Source organism: Blastomyces gilchristii, assembly GCF_000003855.2.
Source record: "Blastomyces gilchristii SLH14081 genomic scaffold supercont1.4, whole genome shotgun sequence".
In the NCBI taxonomy this organism is placed as follows: Eukaryota; Fungi; Ascomycota; class Eurotiomycetes; order Onygenales; family Ajellomycetaceae; genus Blastomyces; species Blastomyces gilchristii.
This window is the reverse complement of record NW_003101679.1, coordinates 2,812,371-2,831,870: the sequence shown is the minus strand read 5'-3', so window position 1 is coordinate 2,831,870 and position 19,500 is coordinate 2,812,371. Positions and strand designations below refer to the sequence as shown.

Here is a 19,500-nt window from a genome sequence, read left to right as displayed (position 1 = left end):
TTCTGACATCACATGAGATTTTATTACAGAGTATTTAGCAGTATATACTATAAACACAGAGATCAAAATGTGGTAGAGATAGTAAGAGAGAAGTAGAGATAGTGAAAGTGATGAAAGAGACTGTAGAGTAGTAGAGATAATGATGATGATAGAGAGGCTAGAGAGTGGAAAAGATGATAGAGAGGGGTGATAGAGGTGGTAGAAATAAGAGAGGTGATAGAGATGGTAAGAGAGGGGTAGAATGATAAGATGAGAGTAGAGATAGAGAGTGAAAGTGATAGAGAGTGCTGCAAGGCGGTAGAGGCAGTGGTGGTGGTAGAGGTGGTAGGGGTGATAGGGGTGATAAGGGGTGGTAAGAGGAGGTTGGAGTGGAAGAAGTGTAGAGGTGGTAGAGGTGATAGAGGTGATAAGAGAGTGAGTGATAAGATGAGGATAGGGTAGAGATATGAAGTGAAAGTGATAGGGGGGGCTGTGAAGTGGTAGAGGCAGTGGTGATAGAGGTGATAGAGGTGGTAGAAGTGATAGAGGTGATAGAAGTGGTAGGGGTGGTAGGGGTGGTAGAGGTTGTGATATCATGTGAGGTCACGTTACAGGGCATTTTACTCGGAAAAGTTGGTTTTTCTATAATATATAGAGAGATTTTTCTATAATATATAGAGAGATATGCATGGTCGCGCCTCACCTCCTGTTCTACAATGTTCCACTCTGGGGAAATAAAAAATGGTGTAATGCATAAGTGTCCGGAAATTTATTTAGGAGAAACAGAAGAGGCAAGAAGAATAAACATGTGGCTTCTTCATGCACAGAAACTTCTATGTTATTTTTGCGTGACCGATCCCTCTTCATAACTATGTTGACACTGTGACACAGCATAGTTGCGAACGGGATATACGATTATATCTCCCTGTACTCTGTATACATAACTATCATTCACAATTCGTTCATGTATGCAGCTTTTCTAAAAATAGAAATAGAAATAGAAATGAAAAGCCGAGCGGGTAGCACGGGAGAATGAATCAACGCTGATGTTAAAAGCAACCATGTATGTCATCATAGATTTTGTCTTAATTTGTTGTCAGGCAAAGTGACAATGGCAAGTCCACGGGAAGGCTGGCTACCCATCATGGAATAATTGGTTGGCCTCTGGGTCGTGAGCGGTGATCCATCCATCCGAACAGTGGATGGACATCAACAGGAGCGAGAGCCTCTGGAATGTAAGGCAGACACAGACACAGACACCCATGGCACAGGCGGGAAACAACCATCTGGACAGGCCGCAGGACGACGAAAAAGAAAAGATACATGAAAGGGACCCCCCAAGCCCCAAGCACCAAGTTACGTGGAGCTTCCCCACCTTATAAAAGTGAGAAAAACCAATCGGAACCACGATAAGGTTTGGACTATGCGACGGAAAGCGGCCAAACACAGAAAGAGAAACACCCCGACCAGTCCTCATCGGGCGCATGTTTGAAAACTTGAGCATAGAGAAAGGAATCGTGATACGTGTCTCGGAGAGGCAGGCGTAAAAAAAAGGGGGAATAAAAGGGAGCATGGGGATGATGAATAGTACAAGTCAACGCCCCTAGAAACGAATCAAAAAGCTCCTTTTTCAAAGTTCCAGGTACGTACAACAAGCACACAAGACTTTCACATGCAAAGCTATCCATCATGTACAATGAACCAACGATAAGTAGCTATTTTTCCCTGGCGCCGCGCTGATAATTATGATTAATTAGGTTATTGATGTTGTCAGGTCTAGCTGTCATTGATTAACACAAAGCACAAGTATAATGCATGAAAAGGTCAAAACCTGTGTTCGCCATGATAGAGTAGTAGTTGTACACGCAAGTCTGGTATAAATCAAAAGGAGAAAATAATAGCCTACACAAAGGCTTAATAACATAACTAACATAAATTTCAAAAAGGTATAACAAAAGAAAAAAGAGAAAAAGGGGGGTATGAAAACACAATAAGAACGATAGGACCGCGAAGTCGAAAATCTAGGTCTTGTAGTATATCTCCCATAGCCGTAAAATATGTTCCCTGTCTATAATTTTTTTCTTAACGCCAGATAATCAAAAACGAACAAAAATGGAAAAAATAAAAGATAGAAAACAATATTAAAATATAAGTAAGGAAATAAAGAGAAGAAGCACTCTGCAGTGTCGCTCTTTTAGGGACCCAAGGAAATGGAAACGAAACAGAGAAGGAAAGCAAGCTGGATGAGGGTCGTTCCCATGGTATTATCGAATCAATTTCGAGACGGGGATGCCGTACAAAACGCTAGCAAGATCGCAAATAAGGGGGAATCGAACGATAACGAGGGATATAAGAACGTCATAATGGTGTTGGTACAGACCGGTCTCCGGTTATTATTAGGAAAAAAAGTATATGGGGTAAATGTGAATCGCGTTCTGCTGACATCGGGCACCGACATGTGCATGGCCAAGAACATAGTAGAAATCGAAAGTAGTTTTTTATCTTTTTATTTTGGAGGATGTGTTGTTCAATGGTAGACGAGAGGCTGGGAGAGAGGACGAGACGATGCGATACGGGAGTGAATGCCATCCGTAACTGTACGTGTACTTGGTGCCCGGAGCATACAGTGACTAGGCGCATACAGAGCGGTACGGAGGTGGCGGAGCTGATGAAGTGGTAGATTATGTTGTTGGTTGTATGCATCCCATCTTTTGCACCGAGTTGCCAGGTCATCGTGGTTTAGGAGGAGGCTGCGGCTTGGGCACGCCGGTTGTATCATACGCGCCTCTTCCCATGTTTGTAGTAGAAAAGTCCCTGAGGATCATAGGCAAAATCTATGACTGAGAAGTGGTTAGCTGATTGGTTATATCAAATTTTTGGTTTTCTTTTCTTTTCTTTTTTGCCACTTTTGTTTTAATAATCAAAATCAAAAATAAGAACAGTAAAATAGCTGATAGCGCAGGCGGGTTCGTACTGCCGGCTATATATATAACCGAGCGTAACAAAGAAAGAAATTGCCAACGGCTCAATCAAACGCATCCCTGTAAAAAGAAAAGGAGGGATTGCTAACTCACGCTACCAACGGAAAAACTAACTACCCAGACTTGATTGAGGGTTGTCAAAATCACAATCACGGCTGAACAAGTCCAACAAGGGTATTGATTTCACAGAAGACGATAGCACGAGGTAGGAATGCAACGGAAGGCTATATAACCTCGTAATCAATTGGTAGTGCCGTCGTACGTCGTATTCCTAAAACGATCTCCTGAAGTCCAGTAGGGCAATCCTTGAGAGATCGAGAGAGCGGGAGAGAGCAAGTGCAATGCGCCCGAACGTGTATAGCGGGTGGGTATACTGCCTCCTTTGCGAAATGGACGATGCCTCGTTTTCTAGAAACAGTAGGTTGATTTAGGGTCGTTCGGCGAGAGGGAAAAAGGAGGGCAAGCCGAGGCACGGGCAGTAAGCTGTAGGAGGGCAATTTGATGTAGCGGAACCGAAATCAAAAGACCGTGAGGGAGGTTAACAGCGGAAGAGAAAGATGAGTATAGTATGAGTGAGGGTGAGAAAGGAAGGGAAGGAAGGAGAGCTTCAGCCTCAGGTGCCTGGATGAGAAGAATGAAGAGAAGTGAATGAAGAGAAGTAAAAAAGAAAGAAAAAAGAAAAAAGAAAACTAAAAGAAGTCCAGGTGAGACGCTGGGAGGGCCGTCGCATATTAATATAAGCAGAGCTACTCCGTACCAGGGCGTGTCATAATAATAATAATAAAAATTGGCCCGTATGGAACGTACCAGGCCACAGAAAGAAGCAACAGAAAACGATCTTCAGTAGGCCCCTTTTCCCAGTTAGAGCCCATATTTTTCCAAATTGCCGGGGAAGAAGCAAATAAAGGTGGGTATTGCCTTTGCATTACGGCTTACAACCGTGACAGAAACACTGGCCTTTTTGCAGAACGCCTGTAACTACCCAGTTGCGTATTATTACATATTGTAGCCTCCATGCACCAGGTTGCGTCCTGCTTCTCCACAACGCTGTCCCGTCAGACTGGCACAACCAGCATCACAGTCGCAAAGGTGTTGTCCCGAAACGAACGACAATAATCAGCCTGTCGTATTTCCATTTTGCATATCTCATTTTCTATTTGGCTATTCTTTCTTCATTCCCTCGCTCGTTGGTAGAAAGGAATTGGAATTGAACAAAAGGACCAATCCAATCTCGGCTTCTTATATCATTTTTTTCCCTGGGTTTTTCGCAAGTCTAACCGGATTTTTTTTTTTTTTTTTTTTTTTTTTCCGTAGTCGCCATTGGCCCATTATTGGCGGTCTTTCTGGACCAGAATCCCAAAACCCGAGCAAGAAAGGGAAAGAGATGAAAGTGGATATGTTCTAACTAAAATACCTGGGGGCGGGCAGTCCTGCTAACTCCCAGCCCCACAGATTCCTGGTCTGGGTGGAGCTGGTGATGGAACAGTGGGAGGTCTAGGAGTTAGCGGCCTGCTTTCCGCCAGGCACTAGCCGTGGGGCCTAAACTTGGCGCTTGTTGATTGTCTCTCATCAGCGCTGGCTGGGCTTACTCGTCCTTTGATCTGGTTGCTGAATGGAACGAATCGATGTTTTGCAGACCTTTTGATTGACCTCTAAGGTCTCTGCTCACACACCACATCCGGTACTCTGTGTCTGGTAGGACAGGCATGATGTCGCAGTTACACATAGCGCATGTGGCCAAGCTAAGTCCTCAACTAGGAAGGGCGTCTAATCATGGCCGGTTAGTGGCATCGATCTGTAGATGGTCCAAGTGGAAAAAGTGATACGTTCGCGAAGAAGACTGTGACTGAACTGGTCTGGATGGTATTTCATCAATATGACTTGTTAGACAGCCCGATATCAGTCTCAAAACTTTCGAAAAATGACGGCTGGATTTTTCCTCACTTGCTTGATAGGATTGGTGATTGGTGAGCAAGACGAGAGCTGATGCCATGCAGGAAGTGATGAATCATGCCACATATTCACACACAGAACGGGAAAATGATAAGACGGAATTATATGAGAAATCGGAAATGAACTAAAATGCTTAACAGGGGTTGTGTCCAGGCACAGCGCGCGATGACAGGAACGGGATACATGAACCTTGGAACTTTTATTTACCAACCTGGATAGTTGTTGGCTCGAACCTTCCTGGATCATTCCAACCAGCTATTTCCAGTTACTCGCTTGGGCAGGTAGGCAACAACCTGCGTAGCCAATAAGTATTGGGTTTCTCGAGGCGGTGCCTTGACATGATGCTGGTAAACACAACTGATCATTTTTAAATTACAGGTGAGGTGGTCAATAGTTATTTCAAAGAATAATGGAGTTTATATGTTGACTCCATGTACTCCGTAAGCCTCACCCTGATTTCAAGATTCGCTACTTCAAAGATAACTTCCGCACTACTTAAAGAGGAAGTAACTAGTGTTCACCCGGCTCGGTATATCGGGGATCTGAAAACAAACGCCATACTTGGGATGTAGGCCTGGTAACGAGAAAAGGCGTTGGGTGGTTCAGCTACCCCCCGTTGGTTGTTGGGATAAAATCAAAGAGTACGACTGTACTGGAGGGAGGAAAAAGAAATAATTTATCCTAAACCTGGCTGAACCATTCCTGACAGGCTTTATTTGGTGTTATGGGGAAGCGCCTGTCGCCCTTCAATCCCTGCGGTCGTTTCACCCTAAGAGATGTACGTCGCTTAGCGAGCGTAACGCGACCACACCACACCACACAGACTTCAAAAGAGGGAGGAAATACTGTGTATTAATGATAATCATGGTGATTATTTCTGATGATGGCTTCTGAGGATGATCAAGCTCACCGAAAAATGATGGGATGAAGGTTGTATATATTATAAGAATAAGAAAATAAAACAAAAAAATTATTCAGAATATGTTTGTCAAATTATTAATACATAGCAATGTACGGGGAGAAACGCAGATCAGATCAAACAAAGATGAATAGTAACTACTGTAGAGGAATAATAAAAATAATGAAATGAATAAGGGTGCATGCTTTTAAACTTTAAATGCAAAGAGGCTTGTTGAGGACTTCCAATCCAACTGCCTAACATATTCTTTTATATTATTATTATTAGTCTCCTACTCCTTTGTTAACATCCTCCGGGCTTTGTCTGAAGTAACTAAGTCGGATGGGTACACTATTTCCAATCATGGTTGGCTGCTTTCAACAAAGTTTGTGCGAATGCACTCTTTCCCACAATAATAGAATAAATCTCCTTTGTTGTTAGAGGAAACAACAGGGCAAGTGGGAAGAAAAATGACGGTGTAATTGCCTAACAAAATTAAATGCAAAATAAAACCGATCACTAACTAACTACCTTGACATCCATTTCTTTTGATATCCACGTGGAGGTTGCATATTTCGTATGGGGCATACGAGGGATGGATGGGCTGTGTGATGATACGGAGTAAAATCTGGCCTGTACATACCTGGAGATCGATGGATGCCCGTTGCTCATACGGGTGTTGTCTCGGCATTCAGGCCTCGGACCAACTTCTGTGTCCTAGCTGGACTGTTCCATCCAACAATCGCTCTCTCGAAAACACAATTTCAGATTTCAGGAAGATAGCCGGGGAAACTGTATCATCAATTGTCACCAAACCAACGAGACAAGGCGAAGACTGTTTCCTAGCCGGGGGCGTTTCAGCTGCTCCATCCGCACAATAATGGTTGCTACTACCGCAGGTTATCGACTGCCAGGGCCGATCCGCAGATGGCAGCGTGAGAATGGGGCTCCGTTAGCCGACTCTGGTCGAGAAAAAAAGGCGTCACCCAAACAAGCCACGCTTACGAAGAAACTCTGACTCAAATCATGTTCTCAAACGAGTCATGATTTGAATTTGGGGGGCTGAGATGTGCTTTTAAACAAATCTTGTCGCTCTTTTCTTACCATATGGAAGGCGCTACGAGTAAGATACGAGATCCCCCTGTTAAAAACAAAAAAATTCCTTCAATCTACGGAGTACGGACCGTCTGTGGCTTAGCCAGGATTTCCGTTGTCAGGGCGGGAATAATATTAGATGATGGAAATGGGGTGGGAGTCGCACCATGGGCCCATATCACCGAAACAACTTCCCACGTTGCACCGATCCATCATCCAATGGGCCATGGCTTGAGGAATGATCCATTTATTCATCCAGCCGAGCAAATCGAGCATCCACGGGAAACGCACTAAAGATCGCTGGAGTCCTTGAGGAGCCGCCATCGAAAGCTAGAAAAACGCTAGAAACTTTCTAGCCAGCTCTCGAATCCTTGTTAAAATCTTGGAACTCCAAACTAGCTCTGGCCTTTTCTTTCTTTCTTTCTTTCTTTTTTTTTTTTTTTTTTTTCTCACGCTATCAATATTCCCGCCCCTCGGCTTTGCTTTATTTTCCATTTGTACGGAGTTATGCATGCAAGTTGATTAATAATAATTACTTTAATGGAGTTATATTTTTGCACATTATTCGCTATTTTTATCTTCGTTTTTGGGGGCTTTGTTACGGCATACATTATTGTGAAGAGCATGTAAGAATGCTCCACCGATTATCCCTAAGTGGGCATCTCCACGGTGCCCCCTTGTGTGGTTCCTTGGACCAGGCCCGCGGCCCGCTGGCGCAACCATGGGTTGTCAAAAAACTTTTTCGCATGTGGTCAGCAGGGAACAACAGGGCTGGCTGCGGATTCTCCTTTCATCTCTCCCGGCCTCTTACGACTCAACCGCATACAAGCGAACGTTACTCTTTGCTCAAAGCCCGAAGTCTGTTGGCGGCTAGAGTAGTGGCTTCGGTTTTTCAGAATTTCTTTCCTTTTCTTGACATCATATGAACCTCTGTGACTGGATGATCTCCATGCATTGCCGAAGGCATCTGCTCTTCTGGCCCGTTTCTGAATTTTAGCTGCAGGGTGAGCTTGGAGCTTCAAGTACTCTCTCCACGTTTCCGTCAAGTACCGGCATGTTACAAGGGACATTCCAGCCTTGCTGCAGTGCCGGTGGGTGGGATGTGGAGCAAATGCGGGCTCCACCATAAGCACAATCCGGCGAGGTTAGACGTTGCAACCCTTTTCATTCCGTTATTTATTATCTCTTTTTCTCCTCGATATTTCAGGCCCCTCTCTCTCAACCAGGTGCGTGAAAATCGAAATGGCCAGAGATCACAGCTTTTCGGACAAATACCGTGATTGCCGACGCTCCTGCTCAATGCTAATTAAGATTAAAAAGCCTGCTTGATTGATCAGTGGCAGATACATAACCCTAAACACGAGCTTTCGGAAAATCTGTGTCCGAGAATATCTCCAGAACCCAGCCAGGAAACTCGCAAGCTAATCCATCTTCCAACAGATGTCAGCCAACCGCTGGGGGGAAAAAAGAAAGGAAAGCGGAAAACCTGGGTTCCTTCAGTTGGGGCTGCGTCGATCAACATCGTCACTGACCATAAAGTGCCTCACAAGGTGCTCCTTTGGATATGAGTTCTTCAAGAATTGTTAACAGTCATAGACAGGGCACTGTTTTCATCTGCACGTATATTTGTGGCCAAAACTCCTCTCCATCCTCCTTTTCCGTGCCAATCAGACAACAAAATGATCAATGCCTTAGATTCAACAACTCCCAACCAATGCTGATAGGGATCAGCACCGAGCAAGCAATGCAGTCACATGATCCAACCCGCTAGTATTCTATTTAGAATTTTTCCATGAGCGTTCGAGAATGAATTTATTACGAGGTCCAACAGGGGTGAAGCGGTTTGTTTAGTACGCTTACCCGCAGCCGCCCAATTTCCGAAAACCCAACCTCATTTTGCGCACCAATCATTCAATGACCGGCCCCTAAAATAATGGCAACTTATTGTCAAGTGAGGTAAGGCTCCTGAACTTGCTTCCTTTCAGCAGGAATCTGGCCCCCAAAGGAATTTTCTAGTAAAAAGCGTAACTTGTCGGGCCACCAACCGGTTTCATGCACGTACCAAATAAGCCGTAATACCAGTCTTAATTATTACCCGCGTAATGTCCTAAAATGAGAAGGGAGACATCCAACTTTTCTTTTACGAATATCAAAGGAGTTTTCCCTGAATGGTCCATTCCCTCCAAAACAAATAGAACATAAAAAACCAATAGAAATATCAAAAAAGAATTAAAAATTAAAAGGAATTCCCACCAGCGACTTTTCCGCATAGGAATAAGGAAGCTCTTTTGTTCCGCGTTACCGCTATTGATCCCCTCAGGTATGGTATTGCAAAAATGAAATTTTTGTACGCCAGGGGCGTCACACGAGCGTAAAATTAAAACAGGTAAGATATTATGCTCAAAGCTCTGAGCTATTTTCATGCTCATCATAAGTTTTTTTGTTCCCAAGATCAGAATAGACAAGGACATCAACAATGGCGTTATTATTCTTGACTCTAAAGCCTTTCAATCATTCTTCTAGTCTCCGTACCGTAGTTACCAGCTGTATCATGGAATTTCTTTTAATTTTTTATTGAAGCTCACCAGTCACATTGATCACATTCACATCCAAAACTGGCTAAAGGTAAGCTCTGCTGCGACTAGTTAAGGGAAACTATTATTAACTATCATACTTTAGCTCCACCACTCTCCGTCCCTTGAACCGCGGAATCGGGCCCGGGAAGTGTCATTTTGGCCCACCCAACCCAGGATGGAACCACCCATCTCTCGAAGCCTGGCTGAGATATCTTCTTACTACTATTGGCTTTTACAAGCAAAACTAGCACCATGTGGTGGATGATAATAGGGAAGGGTTGTCTTTGCCCAGTGAGATTACGTCGGCCGTTGTCCAAGCACTCAATTGCTTTGCTTTTTTTTTTTGTTTTTTCTTTTTCACTCCCACCCGTCGCCCGTTCCCGGCCCCGGAGGGGAATCGAGTCCACTCCATTATTATTATTTTCTGGTTACCGGCCCCATGTTCCGCTCTCTTGGCCCCAGTGAGCTGGAGCGATCCCGCCGATGTGATGGGCCAATCGGATAGGCTCGAGGCTCTAATGTTTCGATGGACGATGGAATCGGTATGAAGAACAGCCGCGTGGTCCTGCTAAACCAGTGTGCTGGGAATTCAACATAGCCTCTAGGGGGCCATTACTAGGTATGGTTTACTTTTTTTTCACTTGGTTTCGGGGGAAGTGGGGAACTAAAATGCCATCAGGTTAACTCGTGCAGGGTTTTTCTCGACTATCTGCTATTATGCCTTGAAGTCTGGAGGTGTTGATAATTGGGGGTTCTTTTTGGGCAAATGCCTCTCTTAACTGCTGCCATCGGACCACGTTCGAGGGGAGGGTCCACAGATGGGAGTGAACCTTGCTGTTTGGGGGATAGGAATTCGAGGGAAAAGAAAAGTATCTGCAAGTTGGAAGTTGAGACGAATCGGCGAGACTGCTCACATTTGATTCAGCCTTGCCATGTGCCGTCAAGACAATCCATTCCTTTCCTCGTATTGGTTTGGAAAGGATATCAGTTTCTCGAACAGGGCCTGGCTGCGTGGGATGTGGTAAAAAGAAATATATATTCCTCCTGCACATGCCTTCACATCTGCCTACGCGTTGATGGCCCATAGGGCTTCCAGTCAAGGATCATGACCCCAACATCGAGTCTTTCGCGATTGTATGAGAACGGCTGTAGGAGGAACGTAGAACAATCATCAATCAGATATGAGGATTTGGACACGTTAAGAAATCAACGTGAGCTTCCAAACCTTCTGCAGAGGAGAACATGGGGGCGCTGGCTGGCGAGCTACGGGATGACTAGCTGCGTTCCGAATGGCTGCGCTGCATTGTTAGCTGAAAATGGCGGCGTGAGGTTTCTCACCACCCCACCCGGTGGAGTCGACAGATGACAACCCCATCGATTTCAATTTTAGATTGGCGATTTGGAAAGTCAATTATAATCCTACTGTAACTTGTTATTATTGTGGCATTGAGTCCAGACTCGAGCTCTGGCCGCTGACTCCTGGCATCCATAGTTAACTTTATCAGCGTGTAATTTTTGACCTTTCTGCTTTCCGTCAGCAATGGTGGTTGAACTATTAGGTTTGACACCGAGAGATCCGTCTCCATGGACATAGGACGAGACTACTGCAAGCCGCCAGCGCCCATTCTCCACCTGTGGTTGTCCTGTGGAAGGAGGCAGAAGGCCTGGGAGCAAGTTAATTGGCAACTGGGCTGCATTCCCGCCGTTGCATTAGGCCGCGTTAACCTGATCATAACCATGATGCGGCTATCGACCTTGGGCCAGGCCCTGGCCCGCAATGCTGTGGTTGAACCCGCTTGTCCCCACACAGAAAATTTGCATCTTGCCAAGTGAAATCTTGACACGCCAGGTGAGAAGCAATAAAGACGCATGCAGAAAAATAGAAGAATCACCGCGAAGCTCGCCATCAGTCACAATTTGTCTGGGGAAGCTCATGTAACCTCCATGCACCAGAGGGTGATCTCCAGAAGGTGGTTTTGAAATCTTCAGAAGTTCTTGCAGAAGAAAGTTTTTCAGCCGATGCTTCCATTACTTTCTCTCTAACACGAACTATTGTTGCTTAGTGTGGTGAACAATAGATGATCTACCGCAATTGGACCTTATAATTTCGCACTGTTCGTTGAATATATTAATTTTTACTTGTCCAGAATAGTATCTTCGGGGTTTGCAACACAAAGCGAATTAACTTATCGGCGAATGTTGATTACGATGTCCCATCCTTTTGTACGGGGTGCGCCCAAGATCGGCAGCCGTGAACATTCCTTGAATGAATTGGTAGGAAGAAAGGAAGAGGAACAATAGTGCTGATGATCTAGTTCGTTGGCTTCGTCAAGGGCGGCGCTATAAAAGGTTCGGGTTCCTAGAACTAGGACACGCCAGTCTACCACAGATCCTTTGAGTTGAGATCCAGGGCATGGTTGCGGACATTGACCAAGACTCTCCAGGACTCCATGGTATGTATGGCCTTGCTCTTCTGGAGATTCGGTTCAATATCTTAGGCTTCTATCAATATTACTGTATTACTATTGAGGTTGTTTCAGTATTATTGGTAATTATTTGAAAACAGGTTGATCAATATTTCAATATCGACCAACTTCTGCAAATTTATTTTATTCAAGAGGCTAACCTCCTTGTTGCAATGAGTTCTGTATCTCCGTATGGGTGGTGCCATTCAACCTCGTTGAATTGGTACCTATCATGATACCTCACAAGTTGAATGAGGATTAAGAAATTCCACCACTTAAATACCACGTCTCTCCAACACAAAAAGATGCCGTTTCAGCAGGGATGAAGAGTTCTAAGCACTCTGCCGCCTTGTCATCCACCAGCCACTGCCATATTTACAGACTGTATGTTCTCGATGATTCTACCAATGCCACCTGAGCGTTGTACTGCTGGAGAAAAGGAGTGAAATGAAGAGTGAATATTCTTTGAAAAGTGCTATCACCGTACTATGATGGTGGCCTGAATCTGCTGCTCAACGGTTGTTCCACCATCCAGTCATCATATCAGACACTCTTGTCTGAAACCGTTTGCGCACCGGCATGCGTTACACCAATCAGCACTCTGCATGTAAGAAACTACGATGGATCGTCAACGGCGTGAAAGAAGGAAGGGAAAAAACATATTCTCCATGCTACCAACCGTTGGAAATGTTATTGCTCTTTTCTTTATTATGCTGGGGATGGAAATTCCGCATGTTTATAACGCATATAGATGGCGCTTTATCCCCATGGGGAACCCAACACAAGACCCAAGGCAAGACAAAGAAAGTTTAAAAGATTCCAAGTTGGCTCTCTTGCAGTTTGCTGGGATATATCATATGTTAAATTGTCATCTATGTTAATCTATTAGGTATGTTTGTATCTGCCGGTTCATCAGGCTGTTTACATGATGCTACCTTCCCAAACAATGCAGCCCATATTTGACACTAATAGCTTAACTTCAATATCAGCACCATCTCGCCCAGACAAATTTGTCGCTGGTCAGCTACGCCTCTTGATCATCCAACGGGATAATACATTCGAGCAAACAAACAATTTAGTAAAAGAAATTATAGAAAAAATTTTCCCCTTTGTCCGTTTTTCTTTATCCTAAAAAATGACAAGTCACCTCCATGGGTGGTTCGACGTTGTCAAAGCGCGTTAGATGAACCACACTGGGGGAAACCCGAATGAGGACGTGCTTGATGACAAGACAGTTATGCATGTTCCATCCCCTCCTTCAAAAACACTGGATTTTCCACGGAAAACAACGGGAGAAACGGAGAGGTTTGATCAATTGATCAATGAAAAAAAGCACAAGATTTTTTTCCCCTCTTTTAGCGCCATCTCGCAGTAAAAAAAGAACATACGGGCCAACCAGAAGCGATGATGGTAAAAACACGACATGGAGCTTGTCGAAACCTCAGCCGTTACTCCATCTCGCCCTGCGCTAGCCTTTAGAGACCCAACGGATTCGAGACTTGGCAAACAGACATTCTACAAGATGGCCCGCCGCTACTGGAAGCTGAGGAATTGGCTAGACCAAACATTGATAAGTGGTGCGAGGCGCGTTATTGCTGCTCTGGGCGAGACACAATAAGGATTCGCTAGATGGTGGGTGGCTGGGTAGGTGAATTTGACAATTGGTCAGGTTGATTCCGATAGTAAGAGTTCTTGCTCAACCACTTCGATTTTGGATTTAATTGAGAAGGAAATAGACTGAATAGCATCTAGAAAACGGGAATTGACAAGGATTTGATGAAGCCGATCCAGTTACAAACGCAACTTCATGGGCACTTAAATGGATGACAAAAAGAAAGTTGGGTTTTGGGTTTTCTGGATGGATGAGAGATTCTCATCTGCCAACTTTTGAAATCAGGACATCAGAGCCATTGAATTAACATAGCTGTAACTACGCCATTTCGAACTAATTATTAATGGTGCAAAGTCCGTCAGTAACTAATTGTGGTAGCTTATAGGGGAACGACTAACACAGATTAAGACAAAGCGACAGCCGCAACATGATAATTAAAGAAACGTAGGGCAATATTCTGCTTTTCTCACCTCTTCATCCGTTTGACAAATGAGTACCTGAGCAGTCTCCGGTCGACCCTCCATCCTTTCTGAAATATCCGTCACTGCAATATCCATCCGCCAATCCCTTTCCGTTTGCTTCGTGGTCAATCACAAAGCCCAAACATCTACACTTCTCTACTACTTTTTTCCTCAAAAGCGTGCTCTTCTCACCAATCCCGCCTGCAAAGACAAGGGCGTCGACATGACCATCGAGCTTCACAACGTAGTTGCCGATGAAGCCGACGATGCGGTCGACGAAGATGTCGAAGGCAAGTCGGTGCTGGTCTGTCGCGGGAGTTTCAGTGGCTATCTGAGAGAAGTCGGTGGTCCCTGCGAGAGACTTCCATCCTGATTGTTTGTTAAGGATGCGTTTGGCCTGATCGGACGGAGGACAAGGTTAGATTCCTGCTTTTTGAAGAGAGAGGAAAGGGACAAGACTCTGAGAGGGACTGGTTCCTATATGTCTGGACATACCGTGCTAATATGCATATCCTTCGTGATGAATGAGTAGCTAATCCCATGGAATCCGTACTTGCGTAGCCAGTTCTCTTTGGCCTTTTCGGGACTGATAGGATAAGTCTTGACGTAGTCCGGCATTGACTAGTGGAAGGTGGAGTCAAAATATGCCACTGTCTTCGCCTTGGGGATTTCATGGAGACAGGTATCTATTATCTCCAGTGAGGCTGTATTGTGCCTGTTTTGTTTTTCCCATAGTCAGCCTCGCTCTTTCGTTTGGTATGTATGAGGCCACTGAAGGTATGTTAAAATATATTTTTATAAATATATCTCCCTAACAGACATACAACGGCGCAAGCTCCTTTAAGGCCAGCAAATAATTATAGGCGCCCTCCGTTATCACTGCTTCCTTTTCAAAATCACCTCCATGCACGACTCGATGGCATAGATATGCAAAATCATCCTTACTAGCGACCTCCTGCAGATCTGGATCGTTCAAGAATCGGTGCAAAAGGTACTTAAATGCTTCTTGCGGGCTTGAGATTCGCTCTTGGATCTCATCTTTCTTCTCCTTGTTAGGCCCTTGCGAGTACTTGAAAGTGCCTGTTGGTGCAGTAAGACCGGCGACTTGTGCGCTTGCAAGTTTCACCGGTGGGTTTGATGGATGAGGACCCGGCATTCATGGAGAGGATTGCTTGGGCCATGGTTTGATATATGTCAGAAGGATGGATCTATAAAAATGTTCAAGCTGAACTCAGGCAAAATCACCATTTATACTACCTCATTTCAATTTACGCTATATTGCAGACTTCTGTTTGCCACGTTTTATTCTATTGTTTTCATTGTCCTTTCCCATCCCATCCAGCCGCTTGGTTAGAACTATGACATACACGAACCGGTTTTGTGGTAGAGTTCACTCTGATATCAGCAAACGACGTAGTTAGAGCCTCCCACTTCCAGCTTTTTGACAACGGCTGCAGCTGGACTCTACTAGAAGCGAGGATAAATAAAAAAGTTCTGTATTCAATCATATAGGCGATTGTTCATTAGATCTCATGTGTCATATGTCGAGGAAGAGTCATATGGAAACTATCGTTGGTCTGATATAGTAGAGGTAGTCTTCTACAAGACCATTTTAGGTTGAACACAATAGAAAATATGCCTGGGGAGATCATCAAAAAAGCTAATCCAAAGGCATTACCGTCTCATCTACCTGGGGCTATAGATCAACTGGCGGTGTAGCTGCCAAGGACATCGCTGAACGAAAATGTCTTGAAATCTCTACAAAAGTTCCAGCGTGCCGCGAACTATATTGCTGCCGGTGAGCTGCTTATTCACTTCTTTACCATGAACTTCTCTAATTACGTGCTGATATCCCGAAACGGCAACTAGCTATGATATTCCTGCAGGACAACGCATATCTGAAACGGGAGCTGAAATTTGATGATATTAAGCCGAGATTATTAGGTGTGTTAAGATTTACGTTTGTTTCAAGCAACTGTACCCTGGCTGACATATATCTGAACAGGTCATTGGGGAACCTGCCCAGGACTGACCTTCGTCTATTCCCACCTGAATTACTTGATATGCAAACATGACCTTGACATGATATACGTCGTGGGGCCAGGCCACGGTGCACCGGCAATCCTAACAGCGCTCTGGATGGAAGGTTCTTTGGAGAGATTTTATCCAGACTATAGCTGAGACACAAAGGGCCTTACGAAGCTGATCACGACGTTCAGTACCACAGGCGGATTTTCAAGGTTGAAATATCTCTATCTCTCTGAAAACCCCCTTGATGGCTGATTTATCTGTGACGATGTTGACATTTCCGACAGTCATATCAATGCCGAAACTCCAGGAGCAATCCACGAAGGCGGCGAATTGGGATACGCTCTATCCGTTTCGTTTGGGGCGGTCATGGACAAGCCGGATTTGATTGTCACATGTATCATCGGCGACGGCGAAGCAGAATCTGGGCCGACAGCAACGTCAGTGAAATAGTATGAAATAGTTTTTGATATTAGATGAAAGGAAGAAGCTAACTTTACTCTTAAGGGTCCTGGCACGTATTCGAATATATTGACCCCGCAGAATCAGGAGCAGTATTGCCTATTCTTCATCTCAATGGATTTAAAATTAGTGCACGAACTATATTCGGATGCATGGATGATCGCGAGCTTATTGCTTTGTTTGTCGGATATGGCTATCAACCACGAATTATCGACGATATGAAACATATTGATGCCGATTTTAATGCAGCTTTGGAATGGGCATTGGCTGAAATCCGCGAAATACAGAAGGCTGCTCGTTCGGGAAATCCGATCATGAAACCTCGTTGGCCTGTTTTGATTCTGCGAACTCCGAAGGTTAGTCACCCGGATCAGAGAAATATCTTATGTCTTGTTTTAAAATGTTAACGTGTATCCTTCAGGGATGGACCGGTCCAAAACAAATCCATGGTCAAATTGTTGAAGGTTCTTTCAATGCCCACCAAGTCCCTCTTCCCGCCGCCAAGAAGGACCAGGAAGGATTAAAGACACTGAACGAATGGCTCTCATCGTATAAGCCGCAGGAACTATTTACAGAAGGTGGTGGTTTGACTGATGATATCAATGCAATCATCCCTCGAAATGACCTGAAAAAGCTGGGGCAGCGAAGTGAGGTTTATGAATCGTACAAGGCACCCAAACTGCCCAATTGGAAGAAATTTGGAATCGAGAAGGGCAAGCAGGAAAGTTCTATGAAAGCCATCGCTGAGTTTATTGATCAAGTTTTCGTCGATAATCCTCACTCTGTCAGGTTGTTTTCACCAGACGAGCTGGAGAGTAATAAACTTGGTGGTGCGCTGGCACACACGGGAAGGAACTGCCAGTGGGACCAGATCGCCAACGCCCAGGGTTGGTCGTGTAATTGAAGTATTGAGCGAGCATATGTGCCAAGGGTTTTTGCAGGGTACACATTGACTGGTCGAGTGGGTATATTTCCTTCGTATGAGAGTTTCCTTGGCATCATTCATACAATGATGGTTCAATTTTGCAAGTTCACTAATAAGATGGTAAGCCATAATTTTGTCCTTATTACAAGTCCAGAGACATGTCATGTGGACATGCGCCTGACTATGTGTACAGGGCCTAGAGACCTCATGGCGCCGAGACATTGCTAGTAACAACTACATCGAGACAAGCACCTGGACTCGGCAAGAGCACAATGGATTTTCGCATCAAAACCCATCGTTCATTTCGGCAGTGTTGAATCTAAAACCAAACGCGGCCCGCGTTTACCTACCACCGGACGCAAACACATTCCTTTCTACGCTAAACCATCGCTTGAAGTCCAAGAACTATATCAATCTCATGGTTGGGTCCAAGCAGCCCACGCCTGTATTTTTGAGCCCGGATGAAGCAGAAAGGCACTGTCGCGGTGGTGGTTCGGTTTGGAAATTCGCGTCTACCGACGAAGGGAGGGATCCAGATGTGGTTCTCGTTGGTATCGGTACTGAACTCACATTCGAAGTCATCCGGGTAGCCGCTCTACTTAGAGAACGGGTTCCAGAGCTGCGTGTGCGCGTAGTTAATGTAATGGATTTAATGATCCTTAGCAGGGAGACGAGCCACCCGCATGCCCTGTCAGACGAAGCATTCAGCGCTCTCTTCACACGCGAGCGTCCGATCCACTTCAATTATCATGGATACGAAACCGAAATGAAGGGACTTCTCTTTGGAAGACCAAATATGGAACGGGTTACAATTGCGTCATATATGGAAGAGGGAAGTACCACGACACCATTTGATATGATGTTGGCCAACCGAGTTTCTCGATTCCATGTTGCTCAGGCTGTAGTTCGTGGCGGTGCCATTAGGGTCGAGGATGTTATGATAAGGAGACAAGAGTTGCTTTCTGAGTTTGACCATGATGTGAATGAGGCGAGGGAGTATATCCTGCAGCACCACAAGGGTAAGTTTATCCCTCGCCATCTTTGGATAAACGGTCCATGTATTAGAGCAGCTCCAAGCTAATAAGATGGTAGATCCTGACGACATGTATGACATGCCAAAAATTTTTAATTAGGATATAGGGCCAGAGAAGAATCACATATATACATGTGAAGTATACACGCGGGCAGTGTTAGGCGCATGCAAACTACCTGCTGTGGATGGCCGTCCTCGGTGATATTCGTTGAAGTTCAAGGCGGAATCTTCGTTGCGGATATGGATTTTCTCGTGATAGATAGTTTCGTGAATAGGTTGAATAATGCCATATCCATCTTGTAATAGTATATCACTTATTAATTTGCGGAGCGAAGCGAAGCAAATATATGATGAAAACCCTGGTCATTAAAAGTGGAGAATTTCCTTTTTGGGGTTCTTGGCATGAATACAGCCCACTGATTGGTGTAGAATTAAGCGAAGCGCAATCCCGTGACATTGCACTATCATATCTGTAGCATCCGCCCTAGTGGCGTTGCCGTAGCGACCGCTCCGCCTACACATGATCTCATATGTAATATATATATAGCTAGCTCTTCCTACACGAATACAACAGATTAACCATCCCACAATATCATCTACTGTTGGGGGTTTCAGGGGTTGATTGGCCCTTCTATCAGCAGTGCTGGTGGTGACTGAGCTCTTTTGTCTCAGTAGCCTACATCTACTCTGTACAGATTCTTGAATAATAGATTACATATCTTATTAACTATCTACTCTGTACAGATTCTTGAATAGATAATACATCTAATCAATAATCTACTCTGTACAGATTCTTGAATAGATAATATATCTGATTAATCATCTCTCATAGATTCTCAAGAATGAATAATGTATTAAAAGTCTGTGTTCACTGCTTATAAAACCAGTCTCTTGAGTCTTGATTAATTTATTTCTTTACAATATTCTATTACTTCTACAGCTGTCTGTCTTCAATATCATACTTAGAGAACTTAGATATTGTAATCTTCTCTTATTATATCTTTTCTATCACTGATTATCTCTTTACACTGT

The 19,500-nt window shown here is 44.4% G+C and overlaps 6 protein-coding genes across 7 annotated transcripts; 3 read left to right on the top strand and 3 right to left on the bottom strand.

Moving 5' to 3' along the window:
• Positions 1-733: 733 nt before the first annotated feature.
• Positions 734-4,265, bottom strand: BDBG_16689 (uncharacterized protein). Its single transcript, XM_031724583.1, has 2 exons — positions 3,054-4,265; positions 734-2,819 (listed from the first exon to the last, which is right to left on the bottom strand). The coding sequence occupies exon 2, from the start codon at positions 1,550-1,552 to the stop codon at positions 1,115-1,117; it is 438 nt and encodes a 145-aa protein (XP_031577388.1). The 5' UTR covers positions 1,553-2,819; positions 3,054-4,265; the 3' UTR covers positions 734-1,114.
• A 2,608-nt stretch (positions 4,266-6,873) lies between these two features.
• BDBG_16688 (uncharacterized protein) lies at positions 6,874-7,406 on the top strand. The gene has a single exon (XM_031724582.1). The coding sequence runs from the start codon at positions 6,919-6,921 to the stop codon at positions 7,198-7,200; it is 282 nt and encodes a 93-aa protein (XP_031577387.1). The 5' UTR covers positions 6,874-6,918; the 3' UTR covers positions 7,201-7,406.
• A 1,966-nt stretch (positions 7,407-9,372) lies between these two features.
• On the bottom strand, positions 9,373-10,676 carry BDBG_16687 (uncharacterized protein). The gene has a single exon (XM_031724581.1). The coding sequence runs from the start codon at positions 10,565-10,567 to the stop codon at positions 10,163-10,165; it is 405 nt and encodes a 134-aa protein (XP_031577386.1). The 5' UTR covers positions 10,568-10,676; the 3' UTR covers positions 9,373-10,162.
• Positions 10,677-13,199: 2,523 nt separating this feature from the next.
• Positions 13,200-14,574, top strand: BDBG_02913. Of its 2 annotated transcripts, XM_031721012.1 has the most exons (3): positions 13,200-13,912; positions 13,968-14,003; positions 14,065-14,574. In XM_031721012.1, exon 1 carries the CDS (start codon positions 13,371-13,373, stop codon positions 13,563-13,565), a length of 195 nt encoding a protein of 64 aa, XP_031577384.1. In that variant the 5' UTR covers positions 13,200-13,370; the 3' UTR covers positions 13,566-13,912; positions 13,968-14,003; positions 14,065-14,574. The 2 variants fall into 2 exon arrangements, with proteins under 2 accessions (XP_031577384.1, XP_031577385.1); XM_031721013.1 differs by lacking the exon at positions 14,065-14,574 and having other exon boundaries at positions 13,200-13,873; positions 13,938-13,968.
• On the bottom strand, positions 13,786-15,387 carry BDBG_02912 (acetate kinase). Its single transcript, XM_002626689.2, has 4 exons — positions 14,841-15,387; positions 14,516-14,641; positions 14,030-14,417; positions 13,786-13,892 (listed from the first exon to the last, which is right to left on the bottom strand). The coding sequence occupies exons 1-3, from the start codon at positions 15,174-15,176 to the stop codon at positions 14,034-14,036; spliced, it is 846 nt and encodes a 281-aa protein (XP_002626735.1). The 5' UTR covers positions 15,177-15,387; the 3' UTR covers positions 13,786-13,892; positions 14,030-14,033.
• Positions 15,388-16,121: 734 nt separating this feature from the next.
• On the top strand, positions 16,122-18,791 carry BDBG_02911 (phosphoketolase). The gene is made up of 7 exons (XM_031721011.1): positions 16,122-16,260; positions 16,336-16,488; positions 16,556-16,866; positions 16,932-17,397; positions 17,452-17,555; positions 17,629-18,454; positions 18,528-18,791. The coding sequence occupies exons 3-7, from the start codon at positions 16,663-16,665 to the stop codon at positions 18,566-18,568; spliced, it is 1,641 nt and encodes a 546-aa protein (XP_031577383.1). The 5' UTR covers positions 16,122-16,260; positions 16,336-16,488; positions 16,556-16,662; the 3' UTR covers positions 18,569-18,791.
• The last annotated feature ends 709 nt before the right edge of the window (positions 18,792-19,500 follow it).

What these genes read in the sequence shown, in the direction of transcription:
- BDBG_16689 (XM_031724583.1), bottom strand. Translation starts at nt 1,552, where the DNA reads ATGCTCCCTTTTATTCCCCCTTTTTTTTACGCCTGCCTCTCCGAGACA.
- BDBG_16688 (XM_031724582.1), top strand. Translation starts at nt 6,919, where the DNA reads ATGGAAGGCGCTACGAGTAAGATACGAGATCCCCCTGTTAAAAACAAA.
- BDBG_16687 (XM_031724581.1), bottom strand. Translation starts at nt 10,567, where the DNA reads ATGGGCCATCAACGCGTAGGCAGATGTGAAGGCATGTGCAGGAGGAAT.
- BDBG_02913 (XM_031721012.1), top strand. Translation starts at nt 13,371, where the DNA reads ATGGAGCTTGTCGAAACCTCAGCCGTTACTCCATCTCGCCCTGCGCTA.
- BDBG_02912 (XM_002626689.2), bottom strand. Translation starts at nt 15,176, where the DNA reads ATGCCGGGTCCTCATCCATCAAACCCACCGGTGAAACTTGCAAGCGCA. An exon ending in AGGAGCTTGCGCCGTTGTAT is followed by an intron (nt 14,642 to 14,840) that starts GTCTGTTAGGGA and finishes ACCTTCCACTAG; the next exon opens with TCAATGCCGGACTACGTCAA. An exon ending in AGGATATGCATATTAGCACG is followed by an intron (nt 14,418 to 14,515) that starts GTATGTCCAGAC and finishes CCGTCCGATCAG; the next exon opens with GCCAAACGCATCCTTAACAA.
- BDBG_02911 (XM_031721011.1), top strand. Translation starts at nt 16,663, where the DNA reads ATGGATGATCGCGAGCTTATTGCTTTGTTTGTCGGATATGGCTATCAA. An exon ending in TGATTCTGCGAACTCCGAAG is followed by an intron (nt 16,867 to 16,931) that starts GTTAGTCACCCG and finishes TGTATCCTTCAG; the next exon opens with GGATGGACCGGTCCAAAACA. An exon ending in GCAAGTTCACTAATAAGATG is followed by an intron (nt 17,556 to 17,628) that starts GTAAGCCATAAT and finishes CTATGTGTACAG; the next exon opens with GGCCTAGAGACCTCATGGCG.